Source organism: Xiphophorus couchianus, chromosome 5, assembly GCF_001444195.1.
Source record: "Xiphophorus couchianus chromosome 5, X_couchianus-1.0, whole genome shotgun sequence".
NCBI lineage: Eukaryota > Metazoa > Chordata > Actinopteri > Cyprinodontiformes > Poeciliidae > Xiphophorus > Xiphophorus couchianus.
Window position 1 is genome coordinate 17,325,463 of NC_040232.1, and position 17,787 is coordinate 17,343,249.

Sequence of the window (17,787 nt, forward strand, 5' to 3'; positions counted from 1 at the left end):
TTTGGCCAGGTGTTTTGATGCTCAAAGCAAAACATCTAAATCTACTCATCTTAAATCTAAATATTAGTTGTAGATGTTATTAGATAATGACTTGTTTAAATCTCAACACTAGTAATTTACCTATACATCCAATTACAGTGCAAAGTTTGTGTGATGTAAAAAACAAATATAGAAATAAAACATTTAATAAATACACGGTAAACCATTTCAGAAGTCCTTCCACTTTAAAGGTGACATAAACCTGTAAAACTCAATTAAAACATTAACTTACATCTTTTTGAGAAAAACAGAAACATAGAAATTTACACAACCTGATTACACACCTTTGCACTAATACTAAATTGAAACAACTTTTGATTCAATTTCAGCATTTCAGATGCAATTTGTTTCCTGGGTAGAATTTTACTCTTGATTTGGATGTGTGCTTGGATTCATCTTTGTGCTGAAAAATACATATTTTTTTGTTGTCAGCTGTCTTAGAACTTTGGAAGTTTTGTTGCAAAATTGGAAACTTTTCTTTTTTTAAATTGTCCATTACTCTCGCCATCCTAACTAATACTTCAGTCCAAGCTACAAAATAAAAACATGACAAAGCATTATGCTACCACCACCATGCTTCATTGTGTGCTTGTGTTTAACTTTTGGAATGAGTTGTCAGGAAGTTTAAGGAAAAACCTACTAGACCACACATATGTGAGTTTGACCAGAGGCGTTCGACAAGATGCCAAGTGTTTACTCTATAAGTCTAAATGTGGTGGGTGACCCTCAGCAAAGGCATATGTACAGCTTTAAAAGAGTATACAAACTTAAAAAAACACAGTACTGTTTGGTTAACAATCTATATCTCTCCTAAACAGCGTTAGTATATTTTTTCTTTTGAGTTTTACAGGTTATAGCTAATATTTAAAGATAGAAAATGAAATGGTTTATCTTGGTTTAACTTCTTTAAATTAAAAAAAAATCACATTTTAAAAGCTGTGTGCAGATTTCTTTTAATGTACTGTTAATTACAAAAGTAGATCATTAATTTAAAACTGGTGCAATGCTTCACATGTTAGAATTAGCTGTCAGTCGAGAGTAAAACCATGTTTCAGAATGGTGACAGAATGAGAGTGGAAATGTGTGAAATTCGCTCTGTTCTTACCTAACCGTGACCTCGTCTGTGAACCTGAGAACACGGTGTGTGAGGATGCTACGAGGCAAGATGCCGCCCCCCTCTTGTCTGGTATATGGCTTACTCTTTAGGCATGGAGGGAGGGTGGAGCTGTGTACCAAACACCCGCATGCAAAGAAAGGCAAAGGAAAACCAAATGACACATGCAAGTGACAGAGTGCAGCAGCAACTCAACAGGTGAAGGTGGGGTTAAGAAATGAAAATTTGCATCACAACATCAAGCATCAGGTGCACTGAACAAATGTTTATAACATATAAACTAATAAAGCAGGTTTGTTTTTCTTTTCTTTTTTTGGTTTTTCTTTGCACCTAAATGCATCAGATCATCAAACTAATTTCAGTATCAGACAAAAGTAATTTTATTTACTGATGAAAAAGAAACAAGCCAAACCAACATGCCGCAATGTGAACCATACTATTCCTTTGTTAAATCATGAGTTAACTGTGATTAGCCACATTTTTTGGAAAGCTGAGTTCAGTTATGCAAGCCACACAGAGATCTGATTATTATCCAGACATCCACAATTAAGAAATCCCTTAAAATATTACAGAAAGCATTATACCCACAATCTGAAGCAATTCAGGAACAGATGAGAAAAACGTAATTGAAATATATCTGGAAAATGCAATTACAGCCACAGTCCAGAAATTGAGAAAACAGAGAACAGTGATAATTTTTCCCAGGAACAGGAGGCTTCATAAAATTGTTCTAAGAGCACATTGCAAACTCATTCAGTTAAAAACAAACCCAGCACAATATGTAAAGCAGCATTCCCCAATCTTTGCCCCCAACAGAAAGGACTTGCTCCCCTAGAGGACTATGGGGATCAGGATTTGAGATTTTAGTCACATCTATTGCACATCTCAAGATACCTTACAGTATATACCTTAAAGCATCAACATCCAGTGCCTTTGGCAACATCCAGAAGTTCCCTCCTCTATATTGACTTACACAATGGCCTTCTTCTCCCTTCCACTCTGCATTGTAATACTTCTAAGGCAAACTGATGGAAGCACATGAATGCATTAAAATAAAAACTGCTCACACAACCTGCTTGTAAATATTGCCAAGATTACTACATATTTAATTGACTGTGGAAGGTCATAAATCTAAACTCCACCTAGTCAAAGTCTCAACTTAAATATGACTGAGAGGCTGTAGCAGGTTCCTTCACTGTGGTGTAAACATTTCCTTGCCACTTATCACATTCTTGATGGCAGTTGTTGCTACCACAGATAGCACAACCAGTTTTAAAAGATGATGGCTTTTTCACTTAGGGTTAGACTGATTTTGTTAAGTTTTCCACGTTATAAATGAAATCCTCATTTGAAAATTGTTGTTTGTTTGTATTCTTTCAGGTTATTAATGTCTGACAATAAAATTAGTTTTTTGATCATGTGGAAAACCAGCACTGTAGCTACATAAAGACATATTATTCAGTGCAGTTGAGTTTTCTGTAAGCTCAGATCGCCTTCAGATTTTTAAGATAAAGGAAATACTAAATGAACACATGAGCTAAACTAAATTCCATCTGCAACTTCAGAGCAAGGATTTCATTACATAAAGGCATAGAGATAGTTTATCTAGTTGGAGATTATGTGTAATGCTTATTACATAATATAATCTACAGAGCTATTTCTTGAGAGAAAACAACAATACTGTAGATTTATATAATGTACGTACATATAATTTAAACGGTTATAGCTGGGAAGTTTATTCTGTTTAATATGAGAGTTTTTGCCTCATGGTAGTTATGAGCAATGAATATAGTAGTGCAAATAATGACAGATTAATTTTAAGCTGAGTCAGATATGGAAAAAATGGAAAAGCTAAGAGTATGGAAATGGATACTACAGTCAATATCTCCTAGATATATAAGTGCAATGACTAGTTTAGCAAGCTTTGCCTTCAGACCTACGTGACACTGCCTTGTAGCACCATATATCTCTAACTTTTCAAATTCAATTTTAGCATCTTTTCTTGTTTGAAAGAAATGTTTCATAATTATTCTCATACTTGCTATATTATACTTTATATATTTTCTCAGATACTCATCTCCATTTTGTAGTGGTTGTATATTGGTTCTAACTAATAAGCCTGAGTCAGTAAATTAACCGATGTGTTCTTGATTTGTATGATTACACCCCACTGCTAAGTTAACCAATGCTAAACTGAGACCTCATTGCCTCATTTCGTTTCAGCTCTCTAACACACAGCTCCAGGTAAGATGGTATAAAACATGTTTTGAACATGTTGAGTGTTTCGCTGACAACTAGTTTTCTGTGTCAAGGAATGAAATATTCAGTAGAACTGGCACTTATAATTCGGACATTTGCTGTTCGGAATTTTGAGACCCCAAATGTAAACATTTGAAATAAATAGCAATTTTTTTCATATGCAAAGTGTTTGGAAGCTATTTGCAAAGAGACGATCTGTACTGAGCATCAATAAATTGAGACCAACAAATGGTACAGATTGTGTTTGATTTAAAGAGCATTTCTTTAATAAATTAAAAGCAACATTATATTGCTCCAATAAATGTGATTGATTGATTGATTGATTGATTGATTGATTGATTGATTGATGAATGATAACAACAACATTGAAATTGTAGCAGGAAGAAATGAAAGGGCAACACATAGGTATGAAATAGGTGTAGAAATTGGTGATGGGTGAATTAATCCAGACCGGCTTCTGCAACATTCTGACCACAACAAAAACACAGTGGGAGGCTTGTTGTACCAAAAAGATTCACAAATGAGTAATTGAAATAAGACAAGCACAGAGTAAGGAAGGAAAGACAAGATTGCCTTCCGAGTGTAAAACGCTTACCTGTAAATGTCTTTATGGATACCATTTACTAAAAGGGGCATTTTGGGGGGGAGCGTGTTGCTGTATCTACCTATGCTCCTGGTTGAACGAGTAGAAATCATGCACATTGAAAGCAAGACAAGAAAAAAGCGGAAAATAGAGAAAATATCTCAGAGAAAATGCTGGGAAATGAGAAAGAAAGCTTTGTCTTCTTTCAGCTCATGGAGAGGGTTGGCTTCTAATTCAATTTTATATTGATTCATGTGTTTTGTGTTGTTTTTTTTTTTATAAAGGCAGTAGTGAAAATCTAAAAGAATTCTGGAAAAGAAATTCAAAGTATGCTGCAGCACCTAGGCACAAATGCAAAATCCTTTGATTTCATGCAGATGCAGAAAACATTCAACTCATTCCTTATACACCAAAAAACTTCTGTTAAGATGAAGTTGTTAAGGTATGATGGCAACCATTAAAACACAGCTGAATGGTGTTTGTACCTGTTTGTATGTAGGCACTCTGCACTCCCGCCTCGAATTGATCTGTTCATCTCCAGGACCTCACTGTCAGTGCCATGACGATGAGTGAACGAATGAAAAACGACCCAGGAGAACACACAAAAAAAAAAAACAGGATGGCAATGCAGATGAGCAAAGTGGATTTATGAATGATAGAAAGCAGGAAAAATATTTTTCATATTACAGTCTAAGACAAACACAGTCAGACGTATTAGTAGAATTAGTTTGGTGGAAGCAAATAAAAAACAAAACAAAAAAACAATTAAGCAAATTAAGAGGCAACCTTCACAAAACAAATCGAACGTTTTACAATTTTAGGGTTTTGTAGCGTAAAATGTTGTGAGCAGTTACTGATAAATTACTGTTTTACACATTTCTTCACTCTATAGTTTCAAGACATCCCAATGTTAGTTTACCTGTCCTCTGAATACTCGTAGTCTGAGTCGCCGGAGCGCTGGTGCTCCAGGGAGGACTCGTGGTAGTGTGTTGGGGAATGTGAGTGGTTGCGGTTTTGGTGAATCTCATCCAAACTCCTGAAGAAAATTAAAAGCATTTACATTAAAATATATGTAATCCACTACATATTTATTTAATACACTATGGATTCTGACTGAAAGATATTGATTACTACAAATAAGAAACAAAGAAAAAATCTAATTTTCTTGATTATCAGTATCTTAACAGGGATACAAAGAACAAGTCCTTATCTATGTGATACAGCGACTTGCAAAGTGTCACTCAGACTTTTCCACATTAAGCTATATTAAGCCCCTTTGTAAAAAAAAAATAAATAAATAAAGGGATAAACAAAATTTAAGTCTTCCCAAAGATTTTCTTACCACTCTTCCACAAGGGTCAAATTTGTGAAGCATGTAGTTTCACTGACAACAATTTCTCTAAACTGAAGAGTTGATCTGCCATGGGACTTCTGGTAGTTTCTCTACTAATGCTCTCCTTTGCCTGCCTTGCCAGTTTAGATGGACAAAAACCCACATGTTTGTAGATTTGCAGTACTTGCTCCTTTTTCAGTTGTTTGAATGAACAGTCCTCCGTGAGATCCTTAATAGTTGGACTATTGTTCGATACCCTAACTCTCCTTTAAACCTCTCCACATCTTTCTACCTGACCTGTCTGCTGTGTTTCTTAGTCTACATGATGCTCTTTGTTCACTAATGTTCCCTTGGAAACCTCTGAGGCATTCACAGAAAAGCTAGGTTTATTCTAAGAATAAATTACTCACAGATGGTGTCTTTTTACTAGATTATCTCTGAATGTAACTGGTCACACGTTGGGGCTTTATTTTGGATACAGTAGAAGAAGAGGTGCTGAATACACATGCATTTAACCTTTTTAAGAATTGCATTTGCAAAATTTAATTAAAAACCACACACCATCTTTCCACTTTGATGGTATTCACTGCTCTGCTTTGTGTTGGTTTATTACATTTAATTTTTATAAAATACATTGAATTTTGTTGTAATGTGACAAAATGTAAAGAAAAGTTCAAAGGGTATACATATTTTAAAAGACGCTGTAGCTAAGCATTTTTAACTTTAACTGAGGAACCATGTCACAAGACTATTAATAGACGCATCTCAATCACCTTTCAAGAATCTGAATTACCACAGATTCTGTGACATATAATAACACAATATGGGCGAAATGTCATCTGAACATTATGTATGTTTTATGTGGTCTTTAAATTAGATCTATTCTTGAAAGAAGTTGCTGATACAGTTCAACGCAATGAATTGTAAAATAAATAAATAAATAAATACATAAAAAATAGAGGGAAAAAACCCACATAGTTCACTTGAATTTATCAAAAGTAGGAAGTTATGACTACATGCAGAAATGAAAGGCAACGTGAGACACTGTTGTGGGAAGCTGACCTTTGCATGGGCACGTGTGGGGGCCGAGACCGAGCCCTGCAGGAGTCCTCTCTGTGAGGAGACACGGAGCGGGAGCGGTGCTGGATGGGCCGCGGCTGATCTGGGACAGCCAACGTGCTGCTCCGATCTCTCTCACGGGAGTTTCGCTCTCCACCTTCGCACAAACACAGGATGTGGACACGCATGACCAACAAAACATCCTTCGGGGATTTATATGGATGCAAACATAAATTCACAATCAAGAAAAAGTGAACCCACTCAGATCAAACCTTTTCATTTCATTTATAAATGATGCATCAGTTAGAAGAGGTATTCAATTCACTACTGCTACAACAACTACTGCTACTACTACAGATGCAAATCTTTTGCTGGATGTAGAACATCACATCAAGATGTTTTACAAGCAAATCAAGTGCCTGACTGTTTCTGCAGTGCCTCTTTCAGGTTAAAGATTTAAAAATGTATGTAGCACCAGATGAATTACTAATCAAACATTTAAAGTTGTAACTTATTTACAGATAAAGCTATTTTTTTGGCCAAGCGATCAAATAAAGTTAAAAAGCCATAGTTCTGGATTCAAATAACCTGTTGTAGCTTCATTTAAACATGTATTTCTGAAGAAATGAACATACGTGTTATTTAATTCTAGTTTATAATATATTACATAGTGAAAGGTGTTGAATCCAAACAAACAGGAAACAGCAAACAGGTGCCTGTTTCTTCCTGCTTCCTTGTCCAGAAAAGACATGTATTAATTTAGACAGAAATGTTTTGGTTCTAAACTGGGTAAAGTATTATGCATTTTTAGTGGATCTCTCTTAAGTCTTCTGGGGGTTTATGTATTTTGAGTAGGTCTTTTTGTCTTAATGAGTAAATATTTTCAGCCATTAAAAATACTTGTTCTTTCTAGCTTCCAGTTCCTTGATAATATCTTCCATTTGGAGTCAGTTCACCTGAAATTGCTTAGTTATTACCCTCCCCAATCATTATGCTACCTGGTTATCTTTCAGGTTTCTCTACTATTTTTCTGTTGTTAGCTTTTTCTGTTGATGTTAGCTTTTTCTCAGGTTTTATGTGTTTTTGATACACCAAACACACAAAACCTGTGTTTTGTGTATCAAAACACTGGTTTTTCCCGTGTACTATACACGGGAAAAACCAGTAACTTTATTTCTTCTAAATAAATTTACTGACTCTCTGAGTCTGCTTTTTTTCTGGGGCCTGGAGTCTCTGGTGATGGTTGTACAAAGAAGGATTTTTCATTAAATGAAAAACATTGCAGATAACCATGAGCATCGACTTCATGTGGAATTGGTTTTTGGTCTGCCATCCTTTTCATACTGGCAATGAGCATACTAGTGCTCCTTTAGTCACAAACAACACTCTTATGGCATCTAAAAAAGGCTCAATTAACTTTGAACATATACGACTCAGTAATCAGGTGCACATTAGACTGGTGAGAACTAAAGCTACTGCAGAAACAGACAAACAACAAAGACATTTACTGCTGGTCAAAAAAGTAAAACATAAAAAGTAAAATATATCAGTATAAAAAAGAGGTAATCCTCATATGCATGTTGTCTCCTGTGAAGTGAGCCACAAGTTTGTAGGACTAAAAACATGCAGGGGATTGAGAGAAATGGCAGAGAACAAAAGAGCTCTGCAGTCTAACATGCACTCGGTGCTTCAGTAAGTCTACAGTCCAGCAGAGGAGGAGAAACAGCTCACTGCAGCTTCTAGAAAGGTTAGTACAAACTAAAGGGCACAGGATTACTGTGGACTGTGCTGCAGGACATGATGAATAGTAAAAAATCACAACAGAATTGTGTATTTTAATATGATGGTGCAAATTAGATCTTTAAATTATTTATATGAGGAGAGGAAGGATGCAAGAAGAAGCTTCTCACCAAGTGCTGGACAATTACAAGCTACTACAAGGAAAAACTCAGTAGTCATGCCCCCCACCCACCTTTAGTCCCACCTATCAAACCATCATCAAACTCTGTATCAATGATGCGATGAGACCCTGCATACACACATAAACAGGGTAAGACGGGGCAAAGCTGAGACGTCCTGACACAAAGGAGAAAGCTCAGAAGAGGGAGAGGTTAACTGGTGCAGACTCAAACACATCGCAGGTCCAATGAAATGTGGAAGACTGCATCCTGAAGGACATACTCTGTAGTTTCTTGCTTGGACTGTCTCCATGGACGTGTCGGCGCGGGAGGTATGGAGATGGCTGAGGCAGAGGTATGGAGGACACGTCATGAGTCTGGAGTTTGTACCAGTGGGGGGTGTCGTCCAATAAGGCCGTCTCAAGCTCTATTAGGATCTGACAGGACAGAGTCGAAGGACAGATGATGAGAATATTGGAGAAGAAGAACTGAGAATCAAAAACCAAGTGTTTTATGTGTCATCGGAGTGGTGGAAAGACTCAAATCTTGACAAATCTGGGTTTTTTTTACTTGTTGGGGTAACAAGTTTATGAGCACTGATTACTGACTCAACCAAATTTCTCACAGATTTAAAGGAAGGATGAAAAGAGCTAATACAGAAAACTTGCTAATATTTGTAAAGGATGTAATGACTTTTCATCTTTTAAGTTAAAAATAAAATAAATATTAAATGACTTTAGCATGGACTTTTCAATTTGTTCAAACACACACAACCATTGCTTGAGAGGAAAAAAACATAAAACATTTTCAGCTGTAAATTTTGTCCTTTGGCAGAATTTACATTAAAAAAATGTCAGCACAGCATGATTTGTATTTTTTCATTCATTATAAATACAGCAACATCTTAGCAATGTTATGTTCTGTGATCAGTATGGGGACATTGTGAGACATTGCCAACCTCGCCCAGAAATTCGCTCTCTTCCTCCTGCACTCTGGGCTGATCCCAGACAGTGATTTCCAGCATGCGCTCCCTGAAGTCCCGCCGGTGAACATGGGAATATATGAAAGTCTGGTTCCACTTGGGCTCAGAGCTCTTCTTCACCGTTTTAGTCCGTCGTTTACTCTTGTCACTGGAACCCAGAAGAAAAACAAGCAAAATGAGTTCAAGCGGATAATATAACCTTTAAAATGCAAAATGTAAATGTTATACTTATATAATACAAGCGCTGGGGGGTGGTATTGTTAGCTCAATACACGCAAGGCAGGGTGGTAAAGAGAGCGAAAATACAATAAACCTCCTTACCTCCGATCCGGCAGGAAATACATTTTGACATATGGGTTTCGAGGTCGGCCGTCTGGTCGAGGTGGCAGGTCTATGGCTTGAAGGACGTTGACAATCAACTGGTGACCCACTTTGTCGTACCACAGCTTTACCTAAAAGATGTTGAAATGTAGTTACCCTCCACTAGAGTCAAACCTCAGACCAAACACTTCCTTCTTTACTTACAGAAAGCTGTCCAGGCAGCACCAGAGGAAGGTCTCGAAGGGTGCCAGGACTGGTAGGGGACATCACCGATATAGAGGGACGATCCATCTTCTGTGACTCAAACGAACTGGAGCCAGCTGAGAGACAGAAAAGAAAGGTTCTGGTGAAATATTGTAAAAGTAAGACTACAGAGTAAACAGTAGAAAGAACGAGAATATTTTGCAGATGGTTTCGGAAGGTCCCTGCCTTTTGACTCATGATATCCAACAACAACACATGATTCATACTTTTTACACTGAGTTTACTATAGTTTTGAGTTTTCAATCATGTTAAGTTACCTGGGCTGTAAATCATGTTTGTAAGAAGTGAACCATGAAAAAGCAAGGACTTCATTCTGAAAAGTATACTGAGCAATTCAAAACCATTTATAAAGATGGAATGTGCAAAGCTCAAACACATTGCTGATGTCAGACACATTTTTTAACCAGGAGCAGCAGGATTTGATAGAAACCCCTAATTCTTACAACAATAACATTTCATGAAAATACACACCTGTTTTCCATCAAAAATAAAGTCATCTGAGTAGATTGAAGTTTGTAGCTGTGCAAGAAATTTAAACTGAAATTCTTCAAAAATCTTTCTCCACTCTACAAGTTATTAACCACACTGTTTGATTTTTTTTCCAAAATCTGTTTATTGTCTTTTACATTTCAAAAGAGACACACAGACAAATAATTCACAAGTGCACAAAACACCTAACAAAACCCAAAAGAAAACACATTAACAACTTAAACATTCAAGGTGACAGACATTAGTTGACTGCAGTGAGACATAGTACTTTAAGTTTGTTATCTCAGGGGTGTAAGTTGAGACTTAGTCCAAGAGATTTAATCACAGTCCACAAGCTAGGTACGAGGTGATGGCATCGTCCTTCCTGGTCCTAGGCATCCTGACATCAGTGTTTCAGTTTCATACATTTTTTGAGCAAGTGAATACATTTGGAATTAACATGACGATAACAGACTTACAGCCACTATAAGAATATAAACATAAGCAAAATTAGCTAGAGTACATTCAGTCAATCATCATTATGAGTATTTATATTTTCCAAGAATAGCAAAAACTTTTCCCATATCTTTTTGAACACACAATATTTACCCTTAATCATAAAGGTGAGTTTCTCCAAGGCAAGAGAGCTTGATAATGTAGACATCCAAGTCTTTAATCGGGGTCTGGTTACAGATTTCCAGGACCTGGCTATACTATATTTAGCCTGCACCAAACAATAAATTATGGATTTTTGATCAACCTTGCTTATTTGAGTGGGAAAAATTCCTAAGACACACAACCTAGGACAGAGATTGAGTTTAGTACCGACGATAAGTGACATTTTATCCAAAACCTCCTTCCAAACATTCTGAATCTCAGGACATTCCCAAAGGCAGTGAATCAGTTTAGTTTAGGAATTTCATGATGGTCATAAAATCAGGAGCTCTCTGGCCCTGCAGCCTGTGGGCCCGCTCCATAATGGGGGAGAGGGGGAAACGCGTCCCGCCCCAGGACTTCCATCAGCCAGGTCTGCAGAAAAGCCGCGATGTCCCCTTGCTCTGTCTTCTCGGATAAACCCACGAGCCTCAGGTTGGATCTCCGGCTTCTGTTTTCAAGCTCGTCCACCTTCAAAGCGAGATCCTGGATTTTCTTTTGCATGGACGCTTCTTTGCCTGTTAACGAGGCGACGCCGTCCTCCAGGTTGCTTATGCGGGATTCTGCAGAGGTAAGCCTCTCGAGGAATACTCCAATTGTGTCTTTCATTTCTTGATTCGAAGTTATAACCTCCCGTAGTTGCGTGGTAAAGTGAGTTTTCAAAGCTTGAATTAGTTCAGAAAGTCTGGGAGCTAGCATTAGCCTCCTCCATGTGCTCGGTTTCCACTTCGCTGCTAGCGTCTCCTTCGGATCCTTCTTTGCTGGTTGTTTTCGCTTTTAATTTGTGTTTACTCGGCATCTTCGCAGGTTGAATTGAATTGAAAAGAGTTTGCTCGTACGAAAAATATCTTAGCAGTGGTCTAGATATCTAAATGCAGGGTATATTGGTCGGAGCTCAGAGCCCAGCAGCTGCTCAGTAAGACGCCATAACCGGAAGTGTATTAACCACACTGTTAGACGCCCCGCCCAGATTTTTTTTTTTTTTTCAAAGCCTTTGTAAAACTTAAATGAGATTTTTAGGAAAAGCCTAGAATGTACTAAATATATTTGACATTGAAATGAAGAACGTATTTGTCCACAGAAATTAAAACTGTGTTTCTAAGTCACCTTCTTCATATAATGCACTGCTCTCCATTCATGGCCTGCAACAACAAACGGCTAAAAACACTTACTGGATTCTAGTGGAGGGTGTGGGGACCCTGGGATTCTTGGGATGTCTCTGTAAAAGGTAACAGGTTGGAACACATTCAAATTCAGACATAACTATGTTGTTCACAGTTTTTATGATCATATTGAAGTGTTTCTTTTTTGCAAAATGATGTGGAACAAACAGCTCAATTGTGAAGAATATAAAGGCCATCCATAAAAATAGACTTAGGTAATACAGTGGGTAGGAGAGGAAAGAAAGAAACATCTGGAAAAGAGGATTTTTCTGATGGATCATCAGGATTTTAGGGAGGACACACTGTAAAGGGGCTCCACCCATTAAATCTACTTACTGATATGCTCTATAGACTTTTCTCAAAAGGTTTTTGGACATAACTCGACTGATGGAGCTTTTATACAAGAGGAAAGATATCAAACGCATCTGTTAGAATAAAACCTGTGCCGTTACTCCTCTACTTTAAATGCAATAGTTACATACTGATAACACCAGTCTTACCCTATTGGCCTTGAGACTACAATTTCCACTTGAGGTTCAGCTTTGGATTCAAGAATGATGTTGTACACTTCTTTCTTGGTTGCTCCTGGCAATGACTTCCCATTCCACTGTAAGACCTCGTCACCTGGAAATCAGATTACCAGCAGATGATGCAATCCGAGTTTAGTTTTGATTTGTGTATCAGGTACAAAGCTGTTATATGATGAAAAGTGTGACATCAGGGGCAGACTGGCTTTAGAGACCATCAGGGTTTTCCCTGTTGGGCTGGTGGTTTAGCAGCTGGTGGTTTAGCTCGTGGAGACACAGTCACTCTCTCCCCACGCAGCACGTTGTTATCTTGCAGCACCACTATGCCTCAAATTATTCCATATGAAATGTCTTCTCTACATCTCCTCCACTCGGGCAGATCTCCTTAGTGTGTGGCCAGGGAGACTTGTAAACATATGAACAAGCATTACAATGAGGCTAGACGGCTGAGAGCGGAGTTCAGAAAACTCATCCCATTTAAGCTGGAATATGTAACTTTTATAAAAAAATAAAAAAAAATGTTTTCTACATATTTGTTAAAACTGTCACTATGTTGTGACAGTATAGTATGAGGCAGGTATTCTGTGAAAAAAATGAGCACCTCTCCCTTCTCCCAGTGCTCCCAGTGTTGACTACAGAAATACACATCTCCATCAGAAACAACCAGTCAGGAGGAGGGTCTGTGTTTCATAACATACTGTCATGACATGACAGTTTTACCAAATATGTAAAAAAAAACTTCTGCTTTTTTAAAAAAAATAAAAGTTACATACCAACTTGGAAGAAATGTTAAATTTATTTTAATTTATTTCTGCTAAAATCATTAAATCATATTTAAAGTATTCAAAGTATTGTCAAACTGTTGTTAAAATTCTAGACCTCTATGCTGTGTGTTAAAGTTAAAGCATATAATTCAATTCAATTTAAAAACACTTTATTGATCGCAAAGGGAAATCAAACGTGGTTGCAATGCTCACTAATTCAGGATTATTTCTCAGGCCCCCGAGACCTTCACTGCTTGTGAAGACAGTGCATCTTATTGAATAAAAATAGCTTTGAAATATGAAAAGTTGAATCTTGATATTGTAGTAGTAAGCTTTTTAATATATTCTCCATGTTATAGACGCAAAATATTAGTAAAATAGAACATGTAAAAAAATTTAAGGCATAAAAAAACTTAATCCAATAACTAAAAACAAGAATTCCCTAGAAAGGCAATCACTTACTAGGACAACTGAGTCTGCTTATGTGAAAATAATTCTTGGTTGAAAACAATGTGTAAATCTATTACCTGCACGTAGATGTCCCACAACATCTGCCAGGCTGCCTTTTTTGACTTTGGTGATAAAGGCCCCAAGTCTTCCAGACTCTGTAATCTTTCCTCCAACGACCTGCACACAGTATGCAGTAATCAATGAAACTAAAGATAAATATATGAGTTTCCCTAGATCTTGTTGTAACATTAGTGCTTTAATGCTAGAAATGATCGTCAACTGACAGAAGGCCGACTTTGTGATTGTCTTTATATGTCTCTGAAGGTTCAGGTCTAAGTCTATTCACGGACTTAGACTTGAACCTAAGACAGGCCTGTTCAGTAGTTTCTAGCTGTGTGCTTCAGCTGTTATTCTGTTTTGTTTCATCAGCAACAATTATTTTGCTGAAATTATTGTTTTGATTCCAAATCATTGTTGATTTCCATGTGTAAGATCAACATTCACACATTGATTTGGTCTATGCATCTGCTCAGCATTTGAATGGTTTCATAGTCACCTGGTGACAAACTCATTTTTTAATTTGCAACTTTTCATGGGTATTGTGACAATCAGCCTTGATCTTTAGATCAGATTTGAGTAGGAGTAATTTAAGGCTTAAGCACACTATTTAAATACAGATCTCACAGATTTCTCCTCAGGAAACAGAACATTTATACCTTCAGTTGAAGGACAAAGTCAAGGACAAAGTTTTCTCTGAATGCAAAACAACAATGTAGTTGTGCTCTCACTTTGAGGCCCAGTAGGGAGCCGGCCTCGCGGGGCATGGCCGACCTCTTGCTTAATGTGATACGTCCAATCAGGTGGTCACCCTCTTTGGACGGCTGCCACGTAACCGGATGCTGCAAAGATAGAAAACAAAGAAGACAGCATACGAGAGTTCAGATTATTCAGAGTAATGACGTGTACATATTTTAGTTTAACTGAATGTGATTCTAAATTAATTTATATTCTCCAGTAGGAATTCACTCACAGCAGTGGCCATTATAATCCTTTCATACTTACATGCCATACTGTAGGATCTAAAGGATGACAGTCCAAATCTCCTGTCAGGACAGAGAGCAGAGATTAATATCTTTGCTTCAGGTTGGATTCATAGAAAAATTTTGTAAATATTGAGAACTTATCTTAGATAAAATAGGTTAATGCAGGTGTAGGCTACTTGAGGACCAGGGTTGTAAAAGGTTATGGACTCAATTTTAACAGTCCTTTGGAAAGACACTAAACCTCAATTTCGGGGGTGAGAAGTGCGATATTGTCACAAAATTATATCACAAAATTTTTTTAAATACCTTGATAACAATATCACAGATGATATTCCAAATTATCAACTTTTTCTTTTTTGGGGGGAGGAGGGCTACTTTATATATATATATATATTTGAAGTCATATTAAACATTTTAATTAGTAAATATATACAAAATCACACAATACTAATGCAAAGAAAATCCAAAATTGATAAATATAAATGTAAACTAATTTGACTAACAAAAACAGCCTGAAATCAGCTACCAAATGAAATTATATATACACAAATAAACAAACTGTTGTGGTTCATCATAGCATTGGCTTTACAAGATGTTAAAAAGTGGTTTCCACTTGTTTTAAAAGCAAGCCCTATGGGTAACACTAAGAATCGTCCTTTTTAAAATGGTCAACTCCAAAATATTTCACACAGTAAACTTAAAACCAAGTTCCAGCAATGACCTGGAACTTGGATTTACTGCAAAAGGACTCGGGAAGCAAAGGATATGAGGTCATATTTGATTTTTTGAAACAGAGTAAGTCGTACAATAGGATATAGTGTTTTTGTTTTTTTTTGTTTGTTTTTTGTTTTGTTTTGTTTGTTTGTTTGTTTCTCATGTGGTCCACACTCCTTACCAGTATGTGGCGGTAATGCTCACCTAACATTTTTTGCCAACTGCCAATAAATTTCAAGAAGAAGAAGAAGAAGAAGAAGAAGAAGAAGAAGACCTGAAACTTGGTTCACTTTCATTTCTTCCATCTATCACGGACATTTCCTCCTCCTTCCTCTCTTCCCGCAGCGCCGTTTTCGTTACTTTACTAACAATGAGTGAAATTTGTTTGATCTTTTCCCTAAAATATATCTGATTCGGGATGCAGAGTAAGAAGAAGCTTCAGCTCTTGCCTCCACTAATTTAAATGTTTACGGGTTAGCAGACGTGATTGGCTGCAGCTAGCTAGCTTCTTCTCTATGCTACTGTTTCTGAGTAGCTTTCCAGTCAACCGGGAGCTGAAAAAACGGTCAGGAAATACTTCTCCTATTTCATATATATCGGTGGCCCTGAACCTTGCTCAAAGCTGCGAGTTATTCATTTATTTATTTTCTGGGAAGACATCGGTGTTTCAGAAAGTTTTTTACGTCGTGTTTGACTGGTTTATACTTTCTGTGTGAAGGGGAGAGGCGAGGTGACGCAGGGCAGAAAACAGCGAGTACGGGAACTGCAGCGGCCAAAACACTACAGACGCTACTGTATATCCTTACCTTACCGTAGATATATAAGCTAATTCTGTGAAATACGGCCCAGTCAATACTGTAGACCAGTTGACCAGCTTCTTCTTTGTTTTTTATGGCGGTTCAGCCATGTTTGCATTCACTGTGACAACTTTAATATTGGTGCATGTGATAGTGGAGTCACATACACTCCTGATCAAAATCTTAAGACCAGTCAAAAAATTGCAAGAATTAGCATTTTGCACCATTGAATCTTAAGAAGGTTCTAAGTAGAGCTTCACAATGTTAAAAGGACAAATCAGTGCAAGAGACAAGAACATTTGAGCAGGGAATTGTCTGAAAACTGCATTTACACTCAAACATGATTTTTTCAGCTGATCAAAAGTTTAAGACCATAGTCTTTAAAAGCCAAAAGCTGTGCAAACATCTGGATTCCATGTCATTTTCTGTGAAGTCTTTACACTGTCAAGACCTCCTGATGGCAAAAGCAAAAAAGCTCACTGACTTTGAACGTGGTAGGATTGTTGAGCTGCATAAGCAAGGCCTCTCACAACGTGCCATCGCTGCTGAGGTTGGACGCAGTAAGACAGTCATTTTGCATTTTTTAAACGATCCTGAGGGTTATGGAACAAAAAAGTCAAGTGGTAGACCCAAAACATTTCACCAGCTCTGAGCCGCAGGATCCGATTGGCTGTCCGTCAAGACACGGGACGATCCTCTACCCAAATTAAGGCCATTACTGGTGCTGACTGCAGCCCAATAACCATCAAACGGCATCTGCGAGAGAAGGGCTTCAGAAACAAAAAACGTCTTCAAAGGCCACGTCTTCTTCAACGCCACAGAATTGCCCGTTTGGACTTTGCAAGGGTGCACTAAACATGGGACATTGAAAGGTGGAAGAAAGTTGTCTTCTCTGATGAGAAAAAATTTAACCTTGATGGTCCTGACGGCTTCCAACGTTACTGGCATGACAGGGAGATCCCACCTGAGATGTTTTCTACACGGCACAGTGGTGGGGGCGCCATCATGATTTGGGGTGCGTTTTCCTTCAATGGAACAATGGAGCTTCAGGTTGTGCAGGGGCGTCAAACAGCAGCTGGCTATGTGGAGATGTTGCAGCGGGCATCCCTCATGACTGAGGGCCCTCGTCTGTGTGGTACTGATTGGGTTTTTCAACAGAACAATGCTGCAGTTCACAATGCCCGCCTGACAAAGGAGTTCTTCCAAGAGAATAACATCACTCTTTTGGACCATCCTGCATGTTCCCCAGATCTAAACCCAATTGAGAACATTTGGGGATGGATGGCAAGGGAAGTTTACAAAAATAGACATCAGTTCCAGACAGTGGATGCCCTTCGTGAAGCCATCTTCAACAC

General features: G+C 37.7%; 1 protein-coding gene across 20 annotated transcripts in view; it reads right to left on the bottom strand.

Annotated features, from left to right (window-relative positions):
• The window catches only part of rims1b (regulating synaptic membrane exocytosis 1b), a 72,661-nt gene that overhangs the window by 18,029 nt on the left and 36,845 nt on the right, over nucleotides 1-17,787 (bottom strand). For 9 of the 20 annotated variants that reach the window (XM_028017873.1, XM_028017871.1, XM_028017870.1 and 6 more), the window contains 14 exons: nucleotides 14,941-14,981; nucleotides 14,667-14,777; nucleotides 13,956-14,055; nucleotides 12,638-12,761; nucleotides 12,147-12,193; nucleotides 9,793-9,908; nucleotides 9,589-9,719; nucleotides 9,244-9,415; nucleotides 8,569-8,722; nucleotides 8,360-8,416; nucleotides 6,391-6,544; nucleotides 4,915-5,031; nucleotides 4,481-4,543; nucleotides 1,145-1,264 (listed from right to left, as the gene is read on the bottom strand). In XM_028017873.1, the coding sequence (XP_027873674.1) occupies nucleotides 1,145-1,264; nucleotides 4,481-4,543; nucleotides 4,915-5,031; nucleotides 6,391-6,544; nucleotides 8,360-8,416; nucleotides 8,569-8,722; nucleotides 9,244-9,415; nucleotides 9,589-9,719; nucleotides 9,793-9,908; nucleotides 12,147-12,193; nucleotides 12,638-12,761; nucleotides 13,956-14,055; nucleotides 14,667-14,777; nucleotides 14,941-14,981 (1,507 nt within the window). Of the gene's footprint in view, nucleotides 1-1,144; nucleotides 1,265-4,007; nucleotides 4,086-4,480; nucleotides 4,544-4,914; nucleotides 5,032-6,390; nucleotides 6,545-8,359; nucleotides 8,417-8,568; nucleotides 8,723-9,243; nucleotides 9,416-9,588; nucleotides 9,720-9,792; nucleotides 9,909-12,146; nucleotides 12,194-12,637; nucleotides 12,762-13,955; nucleotides 14,056-14,666; nucleotides 14,778-14,940; nucleotides 14,982-17,787 lie in introns of all 20 variants that reach the window. The other 11 variants (XM_028017878.1, XM_028017884.1, XM_028017887.1 and 8 more) reach the window with 6 other exon arrangements.